Source organism: Magnolia sinica, chromosome 2 (assembly GCF_029962835.1).
Source record: "Magnolia sinica isolate HGM2019 chromosome 2, MsV1, whole genome shotgun sequence".
NCBI lineage: Eukaryota > Viridiplantae > Streptophyta > Magnoliopsida > Magnoliales > Magnoliaceae > Magnolia > Magnolia sinica.
The window spans coordinates 119,225,923-119,252,862 of NC_080574.1; the positions used below are offsets into that span (position 1 = coordinate 119,225,923).

At 40.7% G+C, this 26,940-nt stretch overlaps 1 protein-coding gene across 5 annotated transcripts in view; it reads right to left on the reverse strand.

Moving 5' to 3' along the window:
• Positions 1–596: 596 nt before the first annotated feature.
• The window catches only part of LOC131237474 (protein-tyrosine-phosphatase PTP1), a 35,155-nt gene continuing 8,811 nt past the window's right edge, over positions 597–26,940 (reverse strand). The window contains exons 2-10 of one of the 5 annotated variants that reach the window (XM_058235264.1): positions 22,069–22,809; positions 7,684–7,780; positions 7,460–7,542; positions 7,173–7,310; positions 5,477–5,611; positions 3,485–3,633; positions 3,260–3,401; positions 1,585–1,674; positions 597–972 (exon numbers count right to left, since the gene is read on the reverse strand). In XM_058235264.1, coding sequence (XP_058091247.1) covers positions 1,603–1,674; positions 3,260–3,401; positions 3,485–3,633; positions 5,477–5,611; positions 7,173–7,310; positions 7,460–7,542; positions 7,684–7,780; positions 22,069–22,113 — 861 coding nt within the window. In that variant the 5' untranslated portion in view covers positions 22,114–22,809 and the 3' untranslated portion in view covers positions 597–972; positions 1,585–1,602. Of the gene's footprint in view, positions 1,131–1,584; positions 1,675–3,259; positions 3,402–3,484; positions 3,634–5,476; positions 5,612–7,172; positions 7,311–7,459; positions 7,543–7,683; positions 7,781–8,900; positions 8,937–22,068; positions 22,810–26,940 lie in introns of those variants that run through there. The other 4 variants (XM_058235263.1, XM_058235261.1, XM_058235260.1 and 1 more) reach the window with 4 other exon arrangements.

The window sequence follows — 26,940 nt, forward strand, 5'->3', positions numbered from 1 at the left end:
TTTTCTCTGCCCAAAACCTTTGGGCCTGTTCAAGATGTTTTGTAGGAAAAGCAATTTGCTTGTCCCATTTTCTAAGGTAATTCCTACTGCCCCTCTGGAAATTTCATGAGGTCAGGAAATCGAATATAGGATTTGCACCCCAGACTTATTGTAGCATAGGTGGGTTTTTCGGCTTTGACAATCCTGGCCATTGTTGTTCTGTTGCATCCCACTGTTGATGGGCAATGCCCAAAAATCCCCCCAGATTGGAAGATTTTAACCACCAATCTCTGGACCTTTTCACAGTTACAGAGTGCATGATCACAGCCGCCAATCTTTAGACATTTTTCAATTGAATGCAGACGGTGGATAAATTTCACTCATCAACCGTCTATTTGTGGGCCACTAATAAGAAGACTATGATTGCTCTATCAAAGGACACTTTTTGGGCACACCATCCGTGGTGGGAATATTCCTGGGTTGCATGCATATCCTCCAATCCCCCAGGGAAAAAAAAAGTATCTGAGAAAATAGAAAATAGAAAAACCTTTTCTTTTTCTTCTAGTAGGACAGACTATTTAGAAGGTTTGAATCCATCCATCCAGCAGGCCATATCATCAGCAAAAAGTTTGCATTATAATCCCCTCAAATGTCATGAAAATTCACAAGATTGCTTAACATGTCCTAGCGTCATTAACAAATTCACAAGGGTGTTCTGTTAAAAAGACAGTGCCCATTTAGGCAACTGTCATTCACCCGTCAAAATCTAACAGGATGAAACAACAGAGAGACCCTCACAAATCACGGAATTTTCCATCAACAAATTGTCTTCTCTAAACTGAAATTTGTATGACGAGAGATCTGATATGGCCATAAAATCAGAACTAATCCTTGTGAGTCTGAAATGCCATCAGATACTTCGCCATGGGATTTCTCCAATTTCAATGAATTCAATGTTCAACGACTTCACTTTGCTGAATGGCTCCTCCCTTTCTGCTCCAATATTATGAGTATCAGTTGCTCGCTACACCTAGCCGATAGATAATTGATACAAAGGGCGTGCTCCAGTGGTGCCGGGGAGAAGTAAGGCACAGTGATGCATTCACGGTATCCAACCTGTCCACAAGATGCATCACCTCAGAAAACCTAGTCTAAAAAATCAGAACGATCCAAAAATACAGATGGATTGCAGAACAGAACATATTGAGTGGGAATGCCCACCAATGAGAAGCATGGGGAATCCACGGTGCTGTGTATGCATGATCAAACTTGTCCAGATGACGGATCATGCCAAGAATCAGGTTGTTCCGCAACTCAGGTGGGCCCACGTAATCAAGTGTGGGCATTCCCTCATAGCTTGTTCCCTTTTCTGTGGCCCATATTAGTTTTGGATCACGCCAAGTTTTGGGTGTTTTCAGAGGTGACACGTCTGCACAGGCCCTACATCTGCCTGGTACCACCAAAAGCTTCTAGTGGTACCAGTACCACTGGAGCACGCCCTTTGATACAATCATATGTACCCTTGGAAGATAGAGGATTCTTTTCTACTGAGTGCAGTTCATATGTATAAACATAATGCTACTGGTTAGAGCAGATAGTATTTACCAGATTTGAGCTCCAACTCTAGCAATTGGACTTGGAAATGAGTTCTTCCAGTTCATCAACAACGGCGGTATAGCAAAAGAAGAATTGATCCTGGTAATCATCAAACATGGAGAAAGATTGGTAGTAAACAGTTACTGGACGAAGTTCCATTATCCAATTTTTAACATGGACTCTATTCAGTAATAAGTTGTTCAAGCCACAGCAAAAAGAAACATGTGTTGGCTTCTAATCCACAATGACCCAAACACAAGACAGGCATATGGATTCACAACTAATATTAGGACAGCACCGATTGGTACAGGTACCGGATGAATGCAAGAAATCCAATTCATCCAACACGTTGCAGCACATCTTACCCAAGAGCCACCAAAAGACATGCTGATCTGCGACCCAACCACTTGTTCCCTTTGGTGTGCCACACCTCAGTTTTGGATTGGTTTGATGTTTAGAACTAGAGGGAAACATGAGGTCACCCATCTGATGGACAAGTTGGATGTCCTGCATGCATCACATGGGCCCCATATCTGCCCAGTACCACTGTAATCTTATGGTGGTAATGGTACCACTAGAGGGCACCCCTTAATATTAATGCAGTTTGTAGCCAGGCATGTCAATATGTGAACCATTCACAGTTCTTATTGCCATCTTTAGAGAGACAAAAATGAGGTTGCCAATGCTCTTGTTAGAGATGGAGGGCGAGAGAGAGCAAGCATCACCATCAGAGCATTGCTTATCTCCTCTCTTTCTGGTGGCATCCATATCTTTTTTTCATTTTAACAAAGTTTTAGTGATTTGCAAATATTACTGGAAAAAAGGACACAGCTGAGGTGATTTTTCAATTTTGCTTTCTTTCCAAAATGCCTATTCATTGGTCAGTATCTGTTGTAGTAGTTTTCATGAATTAGTATATAGAACATTGTGGAATTATCTGATCGTAAGTATCTACGGCGGCCCTTTGGGTTTTCTGGCCAGACTCAACAAGAGATGGGCTTAGGCCTAGTGACTGGGGTCCTTATCGGTATTACTTGGGCTGTGCATGGACCTAGGCTAGGGCTGCCCATCCTATATTTAGAATACAAAGCTAAATTAAATCCCTTTCTATAAAGGTGAAACTGGCATTAAATGGGCACAAACTTAGGCTCAAGCTCGGGCCTATTAACTGGGGCCCGGGATGATGGGCCCATAAGGGACTCAGGTATGAGCTCATCATACATGTCGGGCTTGGTCAGAACCAGCCCGAATCCATGATGTTGGAAGCCCAAATCCATGGACCTTGAGTCTTTTACAAGTGTGGCCATGGCTCAGTGTTCCTGAACACTGACCTTCATGGATGCTTACTGAAAAATCTCTTGGATTGGAAGATCCTAAATCCTTTCCATGGATTGTGGGCTGTTCTTTTCTTTTCAGAACCATCTATTAGCAGGCCACTGAGCAAAGAGGTAGGGTTTCCATCAAAGGAGATTCGTCAGGCATTATCCAGCAAGGGTGAGATCCAAACTCCAATCAGCAGTCTGGAATCCCAAACTCCAATCAGCAGTCTGGATATAGACCTGTAGGACATACTTGTACAACTCAAGGCCCAGGAAATGCATGCCCTCAGGCCAAGGATCATATAATTTCTAATAAAATCTAACCAACCAAGAAATGAAGCTTAGCTGAAAGGGAAGAAAGATACCATAGTTTGAACCATCCCGATACGCTGAGATCTGAAATCTGTGACCGTATTAACAAGATCTAAAGCTGACATGTCTCCAGTAAGGATTCTTTGGATTGTATGGTGAATTGTACAAAATGCACCAGTCCTCCCAATACCTGCACTGAGAAGAGACAAATGCAGTTTTAGATTTACATGAATAGAGGGTGCTTCTAGGAGGGATTCGGTTACGATTATGAATTAAACCTGCAGTGCACAACTATAGGGCCAAGATCAGGTGGAAGATGATATATCCTTTTCAAAATATCTCGAACAGCGAGAGTATCCTCAGGCACTCCATGATCAGGCCATTCAGGATACTGAATATGGAAAACAGACATGGGCGGCTCCTCTGACTGCAACATAGGGAAATGAAAGTGGGGAAAACATCAGAATTATTTTCCACTGATGAAGCCATCTCAATGTGACCAATCAATATAAGAAAAATGAAATTCTGATGATAACTAAACATCTGCTACATCGAACTAAATGAGAAGGTGAATATCCCAAGTGTGAACCATTTCTAAACATTCAATCCTTATGACAAAGATTTCATTTGGATGCATTGAGAACTCCACTTTAGACAGAGATGTCCAAGGGAGCTGAGGGAGCTTTCCAGCATTTTGATGCAGGCATGCAGCTACCACTTAAGATGGAGGCATCCAATTGGACAGGTTTGCCTGCAAAATTTGAATATTTTGGAATGGATCTGGGAGGCCTGAATGCAGTCGTCCTGGACAAAAGGCTTCCATAATAAATGCCCTCTACTATCATCCCTACTGCAACTATATTCAAGGAGATGCAAGCTAATGGTACATGCCTCATGTTTCGGGAAAGCATGTTCATATTTTATTGCCCAGTTATTATGGGGCCCAGATATCGCGCAAGTGTTCCATGTTGGGACTTGAGGGAGGGAGGGAGGGATGGTGATAACGATGTGAAACAATAGCAAACAGAATCTCTTGTAAAATTGGCCACACATTTTTTTTTTTTTTTGGTTAGCTTGTTAGTACACCCACTGTCAGTTCACACTTCACTCTTAGCCACCCCCTCTAGGGAATCGATACCAAGACCTCGGTGTTGAAACGAGGTATCTTTCACTCAGTCTACCACTTGAGCTATGGATCTGGGTGTAAAATAGTTTGAGATCATCACACGCCATCAACAAGTACAAATAAATAGATCCTTGTCCCAATGAGTTAACATTTTGAACTCAAAGTCTGCACATTTGTGCAAGGGTGCATGTGCAACATTGACGCATTTGACTCTCAAGATTCACGTATATGAATTAAAAAAGACACTCCACTCTGATCCATTAACAGAAGTAAAATGCTCAATTCACCTGACTCCACAGCAGTATAGAATGTTTGGCATGCATTTATAACCAATGGTCGGGCTACAACCATCATAAATTCGAACTTCTGTGCAAGATTTTCATTCCCACCCCTGTTACACATGAGATGCTTTTGATTACATATTTCCTATCAGGCATTCTCAACATAAATAATTAGTTCCCTATAACTGTGATAATAGGATATAAAATGTGTCATTTCCCATTTGCCAATGTGGCACTTTCTGTGGAGTTCAGGGATTAGTTTTATCAGTCAGCAGCATTACCCAAATCCCATGTTATCTATTGCCTTTCCAGTTGTCTTCTTTCTTTCTTTCTTTCTTTCTTTTTCCTTGGTTATCAATAGAAATGAAATTTCCCTGGGGTCTATTGATAACTTCTTGATGTGACATGGCGGGGGCATAGAGAAGATCGAGAGGAAAATTTGGCGTCTAAGTTTGTTAGCAGGAATCTGGGCTCTATGGTTGGGCGAGTAATGATCAATGTTCTAGGAATTGTAAGAGGCAAGTTTTGGAGGTCTTCCGAAGGGCTAAATCTCATGTATTGGAGTGGTCGTGAGCATTAAAGATCATCTCTTGACTGCCAGAATGTTGGCAGAAGGTGTAAATCTGTTTCATTTTTATACTTGCAAATATGTGGCTTCAGCCTTGAGGAATAAAATTGTCAATGTTAAAAAAAAATAGAAATGAAATTTGGCATTTAAGCCCCCCGTTGACTCTTTTTGAATGCAGATTTAAATCCTTTCTATGGAGAGGAAAGAATAAAGCCATTTCCTGAATGGAGAACACAATGAAATAAAAAATAAATAAATAAAATAAAACTGTCTAAAACTCTCAGAGTCACCTCACCTCCTTATATTTCACCTCCAATTTGCGCAAAACTAATGACGTGTCAGTTGTTTTCATGCCCTTACAGGTGAGAAATATTTTTCCAAATTCTCTAGGTCCATCCTCTGCTTGAAAATAATCATCACATTTTACCACCTGCACGAATGCTATGATATAAGAGGACATTCGAACTATTGGAAAACATGAGTACAAGAATTCTCTGTGCCTCAAAAAGATAGAATCTGAACAAATTTCAAGAATATGATGATGAAAGTTTCTCGTGATTAACCTGGGGCTAGAAGCAAAGAACTTCCAAGACTTGTTAGAACAGAAAGCATTAAGCATCAAGATAACCATGAAAGAGGGGGCAGGCAAGAGAATGCACACAAACAGCATTGTTCACATATTCTTCTACAAGATGATTTTAACCAATATCAAATAAAGAAGAAACTCCACGGTCGAGCAACAAATATGGTGCAGAGATGTAAAACAAGAGTAGACACAGGCAGAAATACTTTAAAGAATACTGAGGTGATCACTGTATCAATACTGCAGAAAATTGCCATAGTAGTATGCTAGGTGGGCCCACCTTGGATTGCTTTTGGTTCTCAAGAATCATTTCGCTTAGATGATGCTTACCATTTGTTTCTCTCTTTTTTTCTGTTTTTCTTTTTTTATGACGATAGGGTGTCCCCGCCCCATTAGAGGCGAGACTATTCCCTGCTTACCATTTCATTTATGGCTTCGGAAATGCAAAAAAGGGGCCAGAGGACGATGTTTAGTGTGACTTTTACAAGGTGGCCAATGAATTGGTGAGCCAGATCAATACCTGGACCATCCCCATGTCCAAACACAGTTGTATATGAGTAGTCAAGAGGATAGTCAAAGCTGTTTGTTTTTACTGGGCAAAAAGCTGTCAAATTTGAAAGTTTAAATATCAAAATGCAGGTTGTTTCTATGACAAAGGGCTGGAAAACCCACTACAAATAAACAAACTTTCGCTACTTTTCCAAAATTGAAGTCCAGAGAACACAAAATAGAATTCTTCTCTCCTTGGACTAGGAATCAGGTGATGATGCAGTATAGGAGCCATACTGGTACCTAAAACAGGTCTGACATTCGTACACAACACAAAATATATGCCTGGATAATGTAGCAAGGATCTGTATACTATGAGCAAACAGTGAAGTTTTTATTTTATGTTATTTTCACTTGGCATAATTTAACAAAATTTAATCAAGAACACTAGAAATTTTCCAATGGCAATGAATAAATGAGCTTCTAATGTTATGCCAGTGTGGTATAGATAGTTAGACCTTGTAAGCAAATGTAATGATCTTTCTGTCATTACATTATACATGTAAATATGGAACATCAAAACACAATATTGGTTGTCATGAAATGATGCACAACATTTGCTATATAGAGAACAGTATATCCAATAACTCTTTGATGTAATTGAGAGAGAGGTGGATATTGTACACATCGATGTTCTAATATGCATCAGAAGAAATTTAACTTCAGAAGGAATCGTTTGAACAACCTTTTAAAACAAAGCATCTACCCATCAACAGAACATTTAAAAAGACAGGATGGGAGCAACTTCAGAAGCAGTCTGAAGCATCCTTTACACCACTTGCTCAGGCATTTTAAGAATCGCACTACAAAACTATGGCTATCTAAGGAAAATAACCTTGAATTTCCAACAGTAAAGTACCTTGTAATTGTCAACCAGCCGCGTAAGCATCACAATTGCAGGGCATTGATATTGGATTACCATCTTCCAGAAGTCCTCGATTGTACACGGTAATGGACCTTGGGTGGCTATATACTGAGAAAGGCTTCCAGCGGCAGACTACATTAAAGAACGCATTCCTGAGTAGTCAGAACATCGAAACAGAGTCCCAAAAACCCGACAAATTCCTACATAGAGGTGATAAGTGCTCACAGTAGTTCAACCAATTCTCTAACATTGTCATAATGCATTTTAAAGTAAGTTTGTACCTTAATCAAACTTGCATTGATATAGCCACTGCCGGAAGATTGGCCATCCTTGGTAGAGTCGAGGACAATCCTAGTATTGTCAACTGAAATAAATGATAAGAAAACAATAAATCGATCAATTATTGCCTCTCCTATTTGCAAAAGGGACTAAAAAGAACTACGTTTATTTGGCAGGATAATTATTTTAGCACTCTCAGTTAGAGGAATTTTTGTGTAAATCATACATGGTAAGACATCTGTGAAGCGATTTTTATACAAATTGGTATTTTCAAGAGCCACTCTGCAGCTTCGTGTCGCATCACTCTTTCTTATCCTCTTGGCCTGGAATCAGGGAGCATAAAGATTCAGTACATAAACCAGATATTATGGAGCTAAAACCTTTTTAAAATTTTTTCTTTTTTTCTTCTTTTTTTTTTTTTTTGGTTGAATGATGGAGCTATGACAAGGTTCAAGACAACAAGATACCACCAGCCTGCGTTATGGGGGGGATAAATTAGGAAAATATGAAAATTCCAGCAAATAAATCTGTCATAAGTTCCAGAGCAAATCCTCTCACTGCTTTGATCCCAAAATTAATAATGGAAATAATGCAATAATCATACAGGTGACAAAGCATTACTTTGTTGTTGTTAGTAGCATATGAACCCAAAATGAAAGTTAAGGAACTGATGGGCACTCAAAAAGAACTTCTAGCTAGATACTTGTCTTCTCAAATGCAAACACTGAGGGCAATGAAGGACAGATGAATCAAAGCAATAGACTCTACCACCTTGCAGTTTTAGGTGGAACTTTCAGTTACCACAAAATAATCCAGTCACAAGGGATAAAATAAACATACTGTTTCATACACTACTCATCATCCAGCCATACTGCATCTAAAAATTGTGTATATATGAAGACTCAAGACCCTGATCAAACTGCTGTCATCCATTCAATCTAACCATCTATTTTCATAAAATATTAATAATAACTCAGATGTCCCTCCAATCATAAAATATAGCCATTTCGTAAATCAGTAATACTCATGTCAGAATCGGGCTCATTTGAAAGCCAATTCAGCAAGCTTCAAATGGGACAAATTTCATGTCATTCAAAAGTCTTTTAATACACAAAAAGTGGCCCACAAATAAGGGACAAAAAGTAATCCTTTAAATAGGTCAGAGTGACAGCCACTTTTTGTGTATTAGTGGCCCACTTTTTGTGGCTGAAACACGGAACAAAGAAGCTCCTCCTCAAGTTGGGCCTAGTGCATCAGTAGAAAATGATTCCGATCGAGATGTCCATGATTTCAATTTTATGTCGTTCTTACAAAATGAGAAAGTAATGGAACAGACAACTGAATCGGAATTAGACTTGTATCTTAAAGAGCCACATGTATTAACTCTAATTTAATTTTGATGTACTGTGATGGTGGAAGTAGAAACAAAGTGAGAAGTTATACCAGCAATAACGATGATGGCATGAGATATATTGTCAATTCCAATCTCAATTGGGCCATCAGAAGTTGCTTTCAACACAGGGAGTAAGGTCGTGAGCAAGCATCATAGCTCACTTACACCAAAAAGAATTGAGGCCCTCATATGTTGCCAAGATTGGTTGCATCAGATTCAGGGAGGTAGTAGTTATGATTTTGAGGAGGATGGAAACAAGCACGAGAGTCAAGGCAAGACTGCGTCCAGTGTTCGAGTTGTCGGTATCGCTATAAGTTTCACTGGCCAGAGATAAAGATATAATATCGTTATCGCCAATAATATCGTCGATAACCGGAAATAAGGGGAAAAAGAGAAAAACATGGGGAAAACGATGAAATTTTTCAGTGAAACTTCAGGACATGCCTGAATACACATAGTTACATATTCAGGAATGAAAAAATCATTATTAGAATGCATTAAATAATAAGTTGGGCCCAACGTGAAAATAAGTGGTTTATCCACACCGTCCATACGTTTTTTCAGCTCATTTAAGGAGTTGAGCCCAAAGTTGAACCATATCCAAATCTCAAGTGGATCATACCACAGGAAACAGTGGGAATAATGATTTCCACCGTTGAAACCTTCCTAGGCCCTATAGTGATGTCTATTTGTCATCCAAGCTGTTAATAGATTAACTGTGTAGATATTTCCACCGTTGAAACCTTCGTAGGCCCTACAGTGATGTCATCCTTGGATATGATTCATTTTTTGGATAATGCTCTAAAATGATCTCTAACAATATATTAACAGTGTAGATATAATAAATACATCACTGTGGGGCCCATATAACTTTGATCTCCTTTGAACCGTTCGTACAACTCGGAGTTCAAGGAGCGTCAGTGCTTGTCTTCGCACGAACACGTACAAAAAACAGCAATTATATAGCTGGTGTGAGGTACAATAGCCAATCCGTGGAAGTGACGTCACCAAGCTCTGTGGACCACCATGATGCATGTGATGTATCCATACCGTCCAACCATTTGTAGAGATCGTTTTAAGGCATGAGAAAAAGAATGAGATAGATCTAAAGTTCAAGTGGACCCACCACAGAAAACCGTGGGATCAAACACACCCACCGCTGAAACATTTATAGGGCCCACCATGATGTAATTTTTAAATCCAACGTATTCATAAGTTAACATAGAGATAGATGAAGTGAAAACAAAAATATAAGCTTAATAGGAAACTTCTGTGACCCCTAAGAAGTTTTGAACGGTGGATGTCACTGTCCCCACTGTTTTCTATGGTGGGATCCACTTGAACTTTAAATCTATCTCATTATTTTTCTCAGGCCATAAAATGATCACTCCAAATGGATGGACGGTATGGATACAACACATGCATCATGGTGGGGTCCACAGAGCTTGGTGACGTCACTTCAGTAGCTATTTGGCTACTGACCTTGTCCGTATCTAATCCGCGCCCCTGCTCAACCTGTTACGTAGCTAATCCACTTCCTCATGTTGGGGTCCATGTGGGGTCCACCATTATTTATTTATTTCATCCACTCCGTTCATCTATTTTAACACGTAATTTTATGGCTTTACCACAAAACGGAAGAATATAAAAAACTCAAGTGGACCACACCACAGGAAATGAACAAATGGTTTTAGATCTACCTCATTTTTTGGATCAAGCTCTAAAATAATATTTAAAAATGAATGGGAGGCATGGATATAACAGATGCATCATGGTGGGGCCCACGGAGCACCGACCTGCACCGTCAAAGCCGAGCGCGGATTGAGTAGCGAGACTGGCTATTGAAGTGACGTCACCAAGTCCCATGGGCCCCATCATGATTTATGTTTTGTATCCACACCTTCCATCCATTTGGGGAGATCATTTTAGGGCAATATCCAAAGATTGAGTTAAATCCAAAGTTCCAATGGACCCCAGCACAGAAAACAGTGGGGATAGTGACGCCCACTATTAAAAACTTCGAAAGGCCACAAAAGTTTTATATCAAGCCAATATTTGTGTTTTCTCTTATTTCATGTCTTTTTAAACTTTTGAACAGGTTGGATTTCAAATAAACATTATTGTGGGCCTTCGGATAGTTTCAATGGTGGGAATCACTCTCCCCACTATTTTCCGTGATGGGGTCCATTGCACATTTTTATCTGCCTCGTTCTCTAGCTCATGACTTAAAATGATATCTCAAAATGGATGGACAGTGTGGATATGACACATACATCATAGTGGGCCCCACGGAACTTGGTGATGTAGCCGACTCGCTGCTCAACCTGTCAGTATCTAATCCACGTCCGTCAAAACCAGAGCCTGATCCCCAATTTCAGCTTAAACACCAAAAATCCCTCTCCCTCGACCTAAATTTCAAAAATTCCTCTCCTTCCCACCCATATCTCCGGATTTTCAGCCCTAAAATCCCTCTCCCTCATCTCCAATTTTTTAAAAAAAAAAAACCCTCTAGCATCCGACAAGATCTCGAGATTTTCATCGTCGATAACCAGGTTTACCGAAATCAAAGATTTTTTTTTTTTTTTGTAAACTTTTTTCCAATTTTTACGTATTTATGCAAAGATACAGTCGATATTCTCGGCGAGAATCCAAATTATTGACAATATCAAAAATTTCACCGATATTTCGTCAATATTTCATAGAGAAACGAAAAATTGGGGTTTCGATTTCGCCAGTGCAACGACACCAATATTATCGGCGATATTTCGATAATATCACTGACAATTTAAACACTGACTGTGTCTGTATGAAGGTCCCTTTTTTACCTGCATTGATATGTTCCTTCCAAGTAATTATATTACTTTGGTCATGGCCTTCTGTGATTGGGAACTTTGAGACTCATATATGCTTGTATTTTAAGTCATAACTTTTTGTTCATTGTTATTGTCCTAAAGAGGATATTAAACTTCATCTTTTTTTTTTAATATTGTTACTTTTGTATTAGTCCTTTTTAATGTTATTTTGTAGTGTTATCTTTGTATATAAAAAAAAAAAAGTTCATATTATGTATATTGTTTATTTAACAATGTAAAAATAAAATAAAATAAAAAACAAGTTGGCCCTTGTTCGAAGTCGGCTCGGCTCGGCACGGCTCAAATATTTGGACAAAACTAAACCAAGATCAAGCTAGTATAATTTGGACCAAACCAAGCTCAAACAGCAGGGATAGGCTCGAAGCTCGGCTCGTGTAAAGCTCAAATAGGGGGTGTCACATAAACAAGCCAAACCAAACTTAAGTCAAACTTGATTTGACTCGGCTTGTGTACAACTCTAATCTTAAGGACTTTTTCGACCCAGAAGCCAAACAAAGGCCGCCACTCGAGGGGGGCACCATAGAACCAATGCAGATAAGGGTACAGCAGATCATAAGAGGAAGGCAATAAAGTAATTAATCCATGGAGCAAGCAAACTAAGAAATTGTCAGATCGATGTAACGATCATATCAACGAATCAGCTTCATTAATTGAATGATTATATAGATTGAGGCATCTACATCTTCGGTAAAGCCATTTAGATGTTGGAGCCTAATGGCTAAGTTCCGGAAAAGAAAAGAAAAGAAAAGAAAAGAAAAATTATTATGAGGATGGGGATGCAAATCTCATTGATGTTGGGGTGCAAGGCATAATCCCTCCCCATGAGTTAATTGGCGCTTCCTTTGGACGTTAATCCAAGAGCTTCCTTGATGCAGGACATGAAATTCAAATATGATGTAAAAGATTTTCAGGCTTAAGATCATGTTAGTTCAAAAACAATTACACAAATTTCATATCCCACATAAAAGTTCAACATTCAATCAAGGGGAATCTATGCGGGTCCAGACCTACACATGTTAGGGCTAGATCAATAAAAATTATGAACCAAACGATACTCAAAAGGAAGTAAATTCATCCAAACATGCACAGCAATCTTTCCCTAATCCAATGGATTCACAGGTTTTAGTTCAGAGAACCCTAAGATTAGAAAAAAGGGGCAAACAAATTGAAAATAATGCAATCTAGGGTTAGGGTTATGGAAAACAAGTACGAGAGGGATGAAACAGGTGGGAAATCTGACCCTTGCGACAGTCCACGCGCGCGGACAGTAGGCCAGACCTGATACACGTGCGCAGGGGCCTGGCCGCACATGCGAGGGGACCTCGAATCCGGAAACTGACTCCTTGAGTCTAATCGGCCGGGGGTGGGCTCCAAAACCCCCGAGTTTTGGCTTGTTTTGATGTGCGTTCTGTGCGTGGTGCTCTACCAAAGTTTTAGCCTCCTGCAGAGCCAGATTCTGGAATTCTGGTGTATATAGGAAAATCGCTGCAAGAAAGGACGGATTTGAAGCGTAGATGATTGTAAGAGATGAGAAGTATGGATGGTAGAAGATGGAAGCGAATCGGGATAGATGTGGCTTCGCACCACGGTAGTCAGCCCTTCAAGGAAGGGAGGGTTTCACACCCAATTGGATTTCCACAACTCAGAAGCTCAGACGAATAGAAAACGCGGGAATTTTTATTAATCTTCAATGAGGAAAAAAAACCTACAAGGGGTGCCTATTTATAAGAAAATACTATACTCCAAAACTCGCGCCATGTGTGCAACCTATTACTTGGCGATAAAGTAATCAAAAATAACAACTAATCAAAGTAATCTAAACCGTCCATGATACTCTAAATAACAATAATAAGCAAAACCTAAACTACGAGATTAATGAGACTAGTGGGCCACGATCATGAGAACCCATGGTGGGCTTTACATGGCTATCGGGCCCACTCCAACAAACCAAAACGCAGTCTTCTAAATACGAGGCCCTCCCTGGACGTCGTCATCGATCCAGATTGATGGTGGGGTCCTCCTCCTCCTTCATACGTGCGTAGGGGGCGTGCGTGTGCACGTGATGTCCCCATCAACTCTCCCCGGCTGTGAAGATTTCGCCACTGGCGAAACAAAACTCCTGAACTGCTTCAAGATGTCAGGATCAAGTCTCTGAAGATCCTCCTCAGTGAGTCACGTAATGTCTGAAGCTGGACATGACTTCCACTTAACCAAGTACTTCTGAAACCCGTCGTCCGACGTTGATACTATCTAATGGTCCAGAATATCCTTTATTTCCTCTTTAGGTATGAGAAGGTTAGATATGGGAGGTAGAGGCTAGAAAGAAAGGTCGGGAAGAGGCCAAAGGTTAAGGGACAGATCTAGGAAATCAGGATGGGTGGGCGAAGGGCTGGACAAAGTATCAGTGGTCCCCTGAAAAGTAACTAAATCATCCACATTAAATGTGGAACTAATTCCCATAGAAGGTAGAAGATCTACCACATACGCATTGAGACCGTTTCGTTTTATAATTTTGAAGGGTCCAGCACTGTGCACATGTAATTTACGAACGGCCCCCTGAGGATATCGCTCGGGCTTAATGCGGACCATCACAGAGTCCCCTACATTGAATTCCTTGAAATGTTTATGCTGATCTACAGAAAATTTGTAATGTTCATTACTAGTAATGATCTTTCGCCTAATTTCTTGATGCAATGAATGAATGTGATGCGCAAAAGACTCTGCAGACTCTGACGGCCTATAGGACTGACATAAGGACAAGATCAATAAGCTTCCTAAGCTTATAACCAGTAACGACCTCAAAAGGACTTAGACCTGTGGACCTATTGACAGAACTATTGAACGTAAACTCAGCTATAGGTAGTACAATGTCTCATATCCTGATGTGCTCCCCTACTAAACATCTGAGCAAACTTCCTAGGCTTCTATTGATCACCTCAGTCTAACCATCGATCTGAGGTTGGTAAGCAGAAGAAAATTGGAGCCTAGCGTTCATCATGTGTCATAGTGTCTTCCAAAAGTAACTCATGAATCGCACGTCCCGGTCAGACACTATGGTTTTTGGTAACCCATGCAGTTTGACGACCTCACTATAGAACAGCTTGACAACATGAGATGCGTTGAAGGTCTTAGAACAAGGAATGAGGGCCACTTTAGAAAAACGGTCCATGACAACAAATATGGAATCGTGTTTCCGAATAGTCTTGGGGAGTCCAAGCACAAAGTCCATATTGATGTCCTGCCAAGGGATGAATGGGACTGGTAAAGGAGTGTATAATCTTGTGTTTTGTTTCCTTTGCTTTGCCAGTTGAGAAGTACGACATCACTCTATAATTCTGGCCACGTCTCGCTTGAGGCTTGGCCAATGAAACCTATCCTCCACTAGGGCAATGGTCTTGTCTCAACCAAAATGACCCGCGACCCCTCCTGAATGTAACTCCCAGACAAGAAAATCACAGAGGGAGGTGCGTAGTATGCACAAGCGGTCACTCCTAAACAAATACCCATCTAAAATCAAGTACTCACTGCTAGCTCCCGAGTCCTTACAGACTCTCTAACAACGACACGTACACAACTACAAAATCTAGACACTCAGAATAATCTTCTTTGATGTGCTCGAAGCCCGTGACTTCAATACTCATGGAATTGAGTAACGCGACTCGACGACTCAACGCGTCAGCATGCTTATTCTCTACACCGACCTTGTACTTAAGCACAAAAGTGTACTCTTGAAGGAATTAAACCCACTTGGCGTGCCTAGGGTTTAATTTCTTCTGAGAGTTCAGATATCTCAAGGCCTTATGATCTGAGAATAAGACGAATTCTTGCGGCAATAGGTAATGACGCTAATGGCGCAGTGATTACACTATCGTATAGAACTCTTTGTCATAGGTGGAATATTTTTGCTTCGCCTCATTCAGTTTCTCACTAAAAAAGGCGACAATATGCCCTTCCTAACTAAGTACTCCTTCTATGCCGACTCCTAACGCGTTATAAGCAACTTTAAAAGCTTTTGAAAATTCCGAAAGTCGCGTGACTGGAGCTTCGATCATCTTGACCTTTATCTTCTTAAAGGCCTTCGAGGCTGCCTTTGTCCATTGAAACTTTCCTTTTTTATGCAATCTGTGATTGGAGCCATAATGGAATTAAAACCTCGAATGAACTGCCTATAAAAGGTGGCTAGGCCGTGAAAGTTGCGCACCTCATAAACATTGCGGGGTTCAGGGCAATTGACGATGGCCTTAACCTTCTAAGGATCCGCCGATACGCCCTCAGCTAACACAATAAAACCTAAAAAGATAACACTACTAGACAAAAACGCACACTTCTTTAGGTTGTCATACAATTTCTCGGCTCTAAGGATCCCACAAACCTACCTCAAATGATTGAGGTGTTGTTCCTTGGTTATGCTATAAATCAAGATATCATCAAAGTATACAACCAAGAACTTCCCCATGAAGGGCCTCAACACTTGGGTCATCACACGCATGAAAGTGCTTGTTGCGTTAGTTAACCCAAAAGGCATAACTAGCCACTCGTATAGCCCATCCTTCGTCCTAAAAGCCGTCTTCCACTCATTACCATGGCATACACGGATTTGGTGATAACCACTTTTGAGGTCAATTTTTTAGAAGATAGTAGTATTGACCATCATATCCAACATGTCATCAAGACACAGTATGGGAAACCGATACTTAGACTGTGATTTTGTTGATGGTCCTACTATCAACACACATCCTCCATGTGCCATCCTTCTTAGGTGTAAGAAGGGCAGGCACGACACACGGGCTCATGCTCTCTCGAATGAAACCCTTCTCTAGGAGTTCGTCAATCTGTCTCTTCAACTCAGCATGCTCCTTTGGGTTCATTCTGTAATGCGGGAGGTTTGGTAGAGTCCCCTATATCCCTCATAAGGGGAAGCTTATTTGGTAGATCAGCAGAAAAGACATCATGAAACTCATGCACTACCTGAATGGCCTCAGTGGGTAACTCTACGCTAGCCTCTGGTATACTCTCCCTAGCCATAAGGGCGTATACCATCGAGTACGCCTCCGTTTCTCACTCAAAGTCCTTGGCATTTAGAATATGGAGTGGTTTGGACTTCGACTTCGATTCCTTCAATTCTTTTGAGCCGCTCGCACCACTGTGTGGTGGACTCTTTTCCAAACATCATACCAAAGTGTGTCTTTATATGATCCAAACTGAATAGGAACAAGATAACGGTACGAAACTGAAATGGACGTTTCATCAACCTAGGAGACTCTATAGGGTTAAGGATGGGCTTCCAACTTTCAGCCCAAACGGCTCATAGTGCTAGTTGATTCCATGTTGACGCAAATACCACTATTCACGATCATCTTATAGCTCTTTTCCCCACATTTTGCATAAGTATAGAAGATCATGTTGCGGCGCCAATCATCAGTGTTCTTGGCCTGAACCAAGGCGCAACGTACAATCGCGAGGGTCGCAGACTCTTGCGCTCCCTCTTCCTCATCACTAGGGGTTTCTACTAGCTCATATTCTTCTTCTTCACCGTTACTCTCTGGGAGCACTACTTCTACTTGCCCATCAATAAATAATACTTTGGTGCCCTCTTTCGTGCCGCGCCGGTGGGCAAAGTGACCAAACCCCTGACACCTAAAAGACCTAGTTGCCCCACTTCCACGCGAGCTAGACCCAGTAATTTCTTTACCCTTATCATCTTTAGGCTTGGGCTGAAACTGCTGGAAGGTTTGTTCTGGTACTCAGTGTTAGGTTTAGCCCCAGAGGGGTTGGCCTTAGCACTAGAATCGCGAAAAGCAAACCACCTTCGCACAGATGCTTTGAGGTATTGCTCGACGTCTAACACTATTTGATACAACTGTTCAATAGTGTCTATGTCTTTGGTAAGCAATTCTCTCCTAATATCAGGATGGAAGCCAGTCTTAAAACGAGCAAGGGTGAGTACGGGGTCCTCATCAACCTCGCAACGGGTCAAGTACTCTTCGAACTTTTCAATATATTCAGCAACACTCATGAAACCCTGTCGAAGAGACTATCATTCTTCAATCAATCGTAAGCGATAAGAGAAATGAAGGTATTTCTCCTTAAGTGTTTCTTTCATTTCCCCCCAATGCACTATTGGGAGTTCCTTCGCTCTTTCTTTCTTTCGCTCTACCGTCGCCCAAAACCTCTTTGCTTGGCCCACAAGCTTCATCTTTGCGAATCGGACTCGACGAGCATCCGACATGTCATACCACTCAAAATAGTAGTCCATATCCCAACCAATCTAAAAAGGCTTTAGGGTCCAAGTGGCCATCAAATGTAGGGGCATCTACTCTAACTCCCTTGAAGTGCATCTGGGTCATATTGATCATGATGTCCCTCGTGGGGTGGGGGCACGGGTGCGCGCCCATGACCAATTCCTTAGCCACCTCCATTCCTTGGTCTATCCTCCTGACCACCTGCCTGAGATTGAGCATCTTCCCCAATGGTGGGGTTTGCCCCGAGGAAATGGTCTCTAGTTGGGTAACGCGCACATTAAACTGCTCAAGGCGTTGGTCCATATGTTGTTCCAAGCGCTTACCCAAAGAATCAACCTGCTGGGTCAACTTGTTCACTGATTCTTGCAATTGCTCCATGTTTAGTATAGGGTGCAAGCCAAAACCACGACCCATACATGTGGGCATACAACTACTAACTCAACCTAAGGACTTTCTACTGCGACTATATGAGTATAAATGAAACTAAATGATCCTATGGGACTCTATATGAGGGAAATTACATAACGTCACCGAAATTCAGCAAAATAGTTGTCAAACTAAAGGGATAACAGAAAATTACGACAACGTGAATTGCTAATTTTCTGATAACAGAAATTTCAACAGCTTAAATCAGGATTTATGGACCTCTAAACAGCTATATATGATGAGAATGGATACATAATAGATATAAACAAACTAAACCCTAAACATGTAATGCATTCCCCTATAAGAACCCTAAGCTCTAGTACCAAATTTGATGCAGGACATGAAATTCAAATATGATGTGCAAGATTTTCAGGCTTAAGATCACGTTAGTTCAGAAACAATTACACAAATTTCATATCCCATACAAAAGTTCAACATTCAATCAAGGAGAATCTATGCGGGTCCAGACCTACACATGTTAGGGCTGGATCAATAAAAATTATGAACCAAACGATACTCGAAGGGAAGTAAATTCATCGACACATGCACAGCAATTTGTCCATAATCCAAGGGATTCACAGGTTTCAGTTCAGAGAACCCTAGGACTAGAAAAAATGGACAAACAAATTGAAAATAATGCAATCTAGGGTTAGGGTTATGGAAAACAAGTACGAGAGGGATGAGAGAAGAGGGAAATCTGACCCTGGAGATAGTCCACGCGCGCAAACAGCAAGCCAGACCTGACGCACGTGCGCAGGGGCTTGGCCGCACGTGCGAGGGGGCCACGAATCCGGAAACCGACTTCTTAAGTCTGGTCGGCCAGGGAGAGGCTCCAAAACCCCCGAGTTTCGGCTCAATCCAATGTGCAGTTTGTGCGTGGTGCTCCACCGAAGTTTCAGCCCCTCCTGTAGGGCCAGATTCTGGAATTCTGCTGTACAGAGGAAAATTGCTGCAATGAAGGAAGGATTTGAAACGCAGATGATTGTAAGAAATGAGAAGTATGGATGGTAGAAGATAGAAACGAATCAGGAGTCAGCTCTTCGAGGAAGGGAGGGTTTCACACCCAATTGGATTTCCACAACTCAGAAGCTCAGAGGAGTAGAAAAACGCAGGAATTTCTATTAATCTTTAATGAGGTAAAAAAAACCTACAAGGGGTGCCTATTTATAAGAAAACCCTATACCCCAAAACTCGCGCCATGTGCGCAACCTATTACTTGGCAATTAAGTAATCAAAAATAAAAAATAATCGAAGTAATCTAAACTGTCTATGATACTCTAAATAACAATAATAAGCAAAACCTAAAATACGATATTAATTAGACTAGTGGGCCACGATCATGAGAACCCATGGTGGGCTTTACATGGCTATCAAGCCCTCTCCAACAAACCAAAATGCAGTCTTCTAAGTAGGAGGCCCTCCTTAGACGTCGTCATCGATCCAAATCAATGGTGGGGTCCTCCTCCTTGCAAACGTGCGTAGGGGGGGCGTGCGTGTGCACGTGATGTCCCCATCATTCCTCTATTTAAGAACTAGATGCAAACAGATTTTAGAAGACATACATTTTTTCAAGCGGACACATTATGCTCATGAAATCTCCCTTAATATCTTCCAACCTATCCATCAACACCTTCTCTCCTATTCATCTTCAAACCGATTGCACAATTCAAGATCCCACAAAAGTGTTAAAGAGGTTGGAGAGAATCTAAATACATTATTTTATAGAAAATTAGATTTCTCATGGAAGGGTAGAGGATGGAGTGGTTAGAGGGAGACGTTCTTTCATGTGGAATGCCATGACAAAATTTGGAGATGAATGAAAAGGAGTCGAGGGGGGCTTCCACGGAAGGGATGTAACTTATAGTTGGTAACGAGAAGAAATTCCTCTTTTTTTCTTTTTTTTTTTAAAGCAACAAGTATATTTTATTCAGAGAAGAAAGGCATACAAAAGAACAAAAAGCACCATAGAGAAGACAAACACAAGCATCCCATAAGCCAAAAAGGCAACCAAAACAAAGGGGAAAAAATAATAATTACTTATCTCCAATCCTTAATAGAAAAGTTTCACAAGTTTTACAAGGGCATCTGTCATCTCATGTACTTCTCTAGGGATAAGAGAAAAACTCACATCACGGCTTTCGCACAGATCCGCAGCTTCTTCAAGAAAATCGGCAACTCAACAAGGAAACTCCTCGCCTCTAGCCCATGAGATTACATTGGAGTCTCTTCCATCATTATCAGGGAAAAATGGAAATCATCAACCACTTTGATGGCCGAAAGAAATATCACTGCTTCCATAAATTGGAATCTCTTACCCCAACAAGGCCTTAAAACTCCACCAATACACTGCCATTACTATCCCAAACTACAACCCTAATACCTACAGGACCAAGGTTGCCAAGGGAACACCCATCAAATTTACTTTAGATGAGCCGACAAAGGGAGCTTTCCACTTTGTTGTGGGCTTTGGGGGTTTACAACCGCAATGATAATATCCTCTCAATTACTCACAAAAGCGGATAGAGTCAGCCCTTCAAAATTGTTAGTTGTCTTAGCCCACCCCACTGTAAGATAAGATCTTATTCACAGTAAAATGAAACGGGGATGACTTAACTAGGAAGATCCTTTTATTCTGCTCAAGACATATATAGACCACAGGGCAACTTGAGCCACCATACTCTAAAGCAGTGTTTTAAATATCGACGATATCGGCCGATATATCCCACGATATTTCTTGTATCCCACCTGTGCGATACGAAACGCACAAATAGTGGGATATATCCCACATGTTCGATCCGATGAGCATTTTTTATTTTCGATCCTTTTTTTCCCTGTAAATCATGTTAAATCGGTGTCAAATTGTTACAAATCCATGTTTTTTCATGTTTTGCATGAAAAATCATGGAATGAGAGCTTCGATTTTCAGATTTGGAGTAGAAGGATCAAGTCGTGGAAAATTGAAAAAAATAAAATTTTCCCAATTTCTCGCAAATCGGTTGCATTCTTTGTGTCCAAACATAAAATCAAACATGTATGTAACTTGATTTACTGATTCTTCTTTTGCTTTTAAATGTATTGCTTGTGTTTCCACACATCTTCTTACAATTATAAATTATATGAATATTCTTGCGTCAATTCAGTTAGACAACACATAGATTAGGACCCCATATAAAGAATACCTATTATGTGCATTTGTTTTTTGTAATGTTTTGATTTGTGTGTATTGATGTCTTTTTAAATAATCACTGATATTTCATTGAAAAATTCGACCAATTTCCAATGTTTCCCCATGTTTCAGACAATAGCCATACATTACGCAATACAATCGATGTATCCCATACAATAACCGATACGTATCTGTATCCCGAGGGTGCGATACGTAACACGATACCGATATTTTGAACACTGCTCCAAAGATAGCAACCATTGGGACCCCAAGCCAACAAATGCCCACCCCTAAATCAGCATGGTAACAGTCTTCGGAAACAGTTATGACATATTAAATCTACCAACAATAATTTCTCAAACCCCTCTTGCTTAGGAGCGGGAATGAGTAAATGATCAACTGACTCTTCATTGGAGCAACACATGCTATATCTGTTAGGAACTGTCAGGCCCATGTTTTAAGACTTTGTTGAGCCATGCAAGCAAAACAGAAGCTCGACAAAAGCTGTAACCTTGTATGGCACTGTAGCTTTCCAAGTCTTGGAAAAAGACATCATACTGTTAGGGCTTCTACTCCCCGGCAAAGTCAAGAGTTAACTGAAAAGTACCACTCAGTAATTGAGAGCAACTATTTGAATGCATTTATATTAACAGGAAAATTGATCGTCCATAGTCAGCATGGATTTGGTGGTGGGAGATCCAACTAATCCTCAATATCACACAATGCATGGCATCCCATGTGCACAGATAAGCAAATCATGTCCCGGTCAATCAAGCGAACCCTGCATAGGTCAAAACATAATACTTTATTCTCAAATCATCTTCTCCTTCCCCGGGGAATCGTCTCCAAAACCCAAATATGCCTATCCACTCTGAGGGATATAGACCCGATTTAGGGAATCGGCATCTGCAACAAACTGGCAATTTCGTCATTTTTAAGGTTGTGCATTAACTAAGGGTTCCACATCAAACTACCGGCTCCCCTCTCAAACGTCTCCCCAGAAGCGAACTTATAGTCTTTTGCCTATTCTGAAACACAAGTAACCATTATAAAAGCATGGGCCCAAGAAATAGCTCTCTGTGTACTCCAATCATCCTTCGAGATGCACACTTGATGTCCTAACCATTATCAGCCACACCATATTTTGCAATCGAAATACTCCTAATCAGTGAAGCATCACCAATCTCCACCACCACTTGCATGTGGATCACCAAATACTCCACTGAACCATCCCCGAAGATCAGCTTATTATCTGCATATTGCATGTGGATCACATTTGCTCAAACCTGAAAAGTTTAGGGCCCCATGGCTCCAACCGAGAAGACAAGCAGATAGATATGTGATCAGATTCATCAAACAAATGTTTCACCTAGGCCATCTGACTTTCCTTGAGAAAGCTTCCTCCCATAAAGGGGAAATCAAAAAATTCTTCATCTGGCACATAACAAGGAGCTCTTGAATTTTCAACCGTGTATATTTGGCCCCTTGCAGAGAGAGATTGAGTAAACCCCATTTGTCTTCAAAAGAAACCTATGAGATTGAGAAATACCTGTTTTTTAAAATATCATAAAGGTGTTCTACAACAAGAATGCTTGCAAATGTGATGCGGGTTGGACAGCCTAGCCTAGAATGATCTAATGATATCATCAAGAGATTAACTAGAACAATTTAAAGCACAAAATAATGCCAATCAATCACAAGCTTAATGAATTCAAGTATTTAATTATGCTCAGATTCAAGACTAAATCACAACCCATCAGTTAGATCTTATAAAACATGCTTAGATAGGACCTATGGAAGGCAGGACTTCCATCTAGCATAGATACTAATCATCATTCAAGGGGATTATTTGTCTTTGCTAGGGTTGATAGGCTAGGGCTGATTTAGAGGTTTAAGGAATTGGAAAATAGGTTCAGATTTTCATATTTGGGGAAAATAACGCTTGGGGATTTGGGAATTTTGGATTTAGAAATTAGGCATTGAGATTTTAGGAATTTGGTTAGGGTTTTAGGGTTTTAGGGATTTAGGGTTTTTAGGAAACTGGTTTGGGATTTGGGAATTTAGGGGTTTGGGTTTGAATAGAGTAAACAAAGGATGAAATGAAGGGGGAGGCTAACCGTACGTACAGCCCTACAAGTCTGTCTGTAGGGTTGTAGGGACATGTGGGTACGGCCGGGTATGGCCATACAGGTGTATGGTCAGGTGAGATGGGTTGGATGGGAGTTTGAGACAGGTTAGGTTACTGGTGTATGGATTGGGAGAAAGAAGAACAATGATAGATGAGAAGATTGTTTGTTGATGAGGAAAGAAGAGAAGAAAACTGAAAAGTAAGAGAGAGAAGAGAGAAGAAATACCTATTGATGGAAGAGAATGAAAGAGAAGGATAACCACGAATCACTCTATGGCATCACACCAAATTGCTCCAATCACATGAGGTTTTACTTCATCACAAAGCAAACAAAAAGAGAATTTTTTCTATTTCATATGCAATAATGGCTAGGGTGGGGGACGTTCAACCCTTATATAGTCTCAGGAAAGACGTTTTACAAAAAGACGCTCTTAAATAAAAAGTTTCACATAAAGACGCTCCATAAAATAAAATTTGTTCCTAACTCCCTAAACTCAACAAAAATATAAACTAAACCAAAAATAACAAACATATAAACAACTAAATAAACTAAACTATTTCATGGCCCACAATCAAGATGTCCAATGACGATGATCCAACATTCGGAATGGTCCAACTAAGTATCTCACATGCATCTTCCTAGTGTGGGGCCTTCAAAGATGCATAATCATGCATGTAGAGCCATCAAAGGGCTATGCACTCGAATTGGGCCCACATGGCCCCATGTATGCATCACCTAGCTATAAAGAAACGGGAGCTCTCCTCCTCTAGTATACTCTGACTGGTGCTCGGATGTCCTCATCAACTCCCATCGGCTGAGAAGGGTTCGCCACTAGCAAAATAAAGTTGCGGTAATGCTCAAGGAAATCTGGGTCTAACCTTTGAAGCTCTACATCTGTGATCCACGTATAATCTGACTCTGGCATATTCCTCCACTTGACGAGATACTTCGGGAAACCTCCACGTCGTGTCGAAAAAAACTATGTAGGTCAATGTGAGGATCAGAACAAGGGCTAGAGGGTAAAAGTCGTTGGGCCCTTAAAGGACACAAGATCTTCCACAATAAATATAGAGTTAATACCCATATCAGGTGTAAGTTTTACAACATACGCATTAGAGCCCAATTTTCTCGATATCTTATAAGGACCAACACTAAGGGCTTGTAAGTTCCTAATAGCCCCTTGCGGAAACCATTTTGGCTTTATAATGAACCATCACATAGTCACCTACTTGAAATTCTTTAAACTTGAGATGAGAGTCAGCAAATATCTTGTACTTTTCATTAAACATATTAATCTGTTTTCTAATCTCATTATGCAAATCATGGATATGGCATGCGAATGCATCTACGGACTCTGAAGGTCTATGGGAGACTGACATGGGAATAAGATCTATAGGTTTCCTGGGCTTGTAACCATGTACTACCTCAAAAGGACTCATGCTTATCAACCTATTGATGGGACTATTATATGCAAACTCTGCGATGGGTAGAACTGTATCACAGGTCCTAGAATGATCACCCACAAGACATCGCAACAAGCTTCCTAGGCTTCGATTGACCACTTCTATTTGACCGTCAGTTTGAGGATGGTATGCCGACGAGAACTGAAGTCTCGTACCCATCATGTGCCAAGGTATCTTCCAAAAATAACTCATGAATCGCACATCTCTATCAGACAAAACGGTTTTTGGCAAACCATGAAGCAAGTCACCTCTCTAAAGAAAATCTTGGCAATGTTGGAGGCATCAAACGGATTGGAACATGGGAGAAAATACGTCATTTTTGAAAAATAGTCCACCACCACAAAAGATGGAATCGTGCTTTCTGATCGTCTTGGGTAGCCCAAGCACGAAATCTACACCGATATCTTGCCACAAAGCGTGTGACACTGGCAAAGGCGTATATATTTATATGTTCTACCTTTTTCTCATTTGCTAGCTAACAAGTCCTACATTGCCCAATAATTTTGGCAACGTCTCGCTTGAGACTAGGCCAATAAAATATATCCTCAATAAGGGCAATACTCTTGTCTCGACCAAAATGATCGACTACTCCTCTAGCATGAAGCTTCCAAGCAAGGAAATCCTGTAGGGAGAGGAGGGGAATGCAAATTCTATCACCCTTAAATATAAATTCATCATTTAGCACGAACACACTATCACTCTTCAACTGATCATCCAAAAGTGACATGTACACCTTTCCAAAATCTGGGCACACAGAATATTCTCCCTTCAATTGTTTGAACCCAGTGACTTCTACGCTTATAAATTGGAGTAACGCCACTCAACGACTAAGGGCAACGGCGATTTTGTTTTCGAACCCAGCCTTGTGTTTCAGAACAACGATGTACTCCTGGAGAAACACTACCCACTTGGTATGCCTTAGGTTTAGCTTCTTCTAGGAGTTAAGGTATCTCAGAGCCTCATGGTCGGAAAACAAGATGAAGTCTTAAGATAGTAAATAATGATACTAATGTCGTAAGGATTGAACTACCGTGTAGAATTCCTTGTCATAGGTAGAATACCGTTGTTTTGCCTCATTCTTTCACTAAAATAGGCGACAAGGTGCCCTTCCTAGCTAAGTACTCCACGTATACCTACACCATATGTATCACATATAACCTCGAAGATTTTTAAAAAGTTAGAAAGGCGCATGACAAGGGCCTCAATCATCTTGCCCTTAATCTCCTTGAACGCCTTGGAAGCAGCATTAGTCCATTTGAACTCCCCCTTTTAATGCAATCCATGATAGGAGCCATAATGGAACTAAATACTTGAATTAACTGCCTATAAAAAGTAGCTAACCCTACACACCTAATGAGTGTTCAACAGTTCAGGCCAACTTACTATGGCCTTCACTTTCTCGAAGTCTACAAACATGCCCTCAAATGAAACAATGAACCCTAAGAAGATAACTTTGTCCTACATGAAAAAACACTTCTTCTGGTTGGCATATAATTTATTTGTCCGAAGGACCCCACAAACTTGCCTCAAATAGGGGAGATGTTGTTCCTTGGAGGTACTATAAATGAGAATATCGTCAAAATACATAAAGGGCCACCACCTCGATCATCACTCTCATAAACGTATTCGAAGCATTGGTCAAGCCAAAAGAGATTACTAACCACTCGTATAGCCCATCCTTCGTTTTGAAGGTTGTCTTCCATTCATCTCCTGGGCGAATATGTATCTGATGACACCCATTTTTTAGGTCAATCTTGGAAAAGATTGTAGCATTGGCCATCACATCCAACA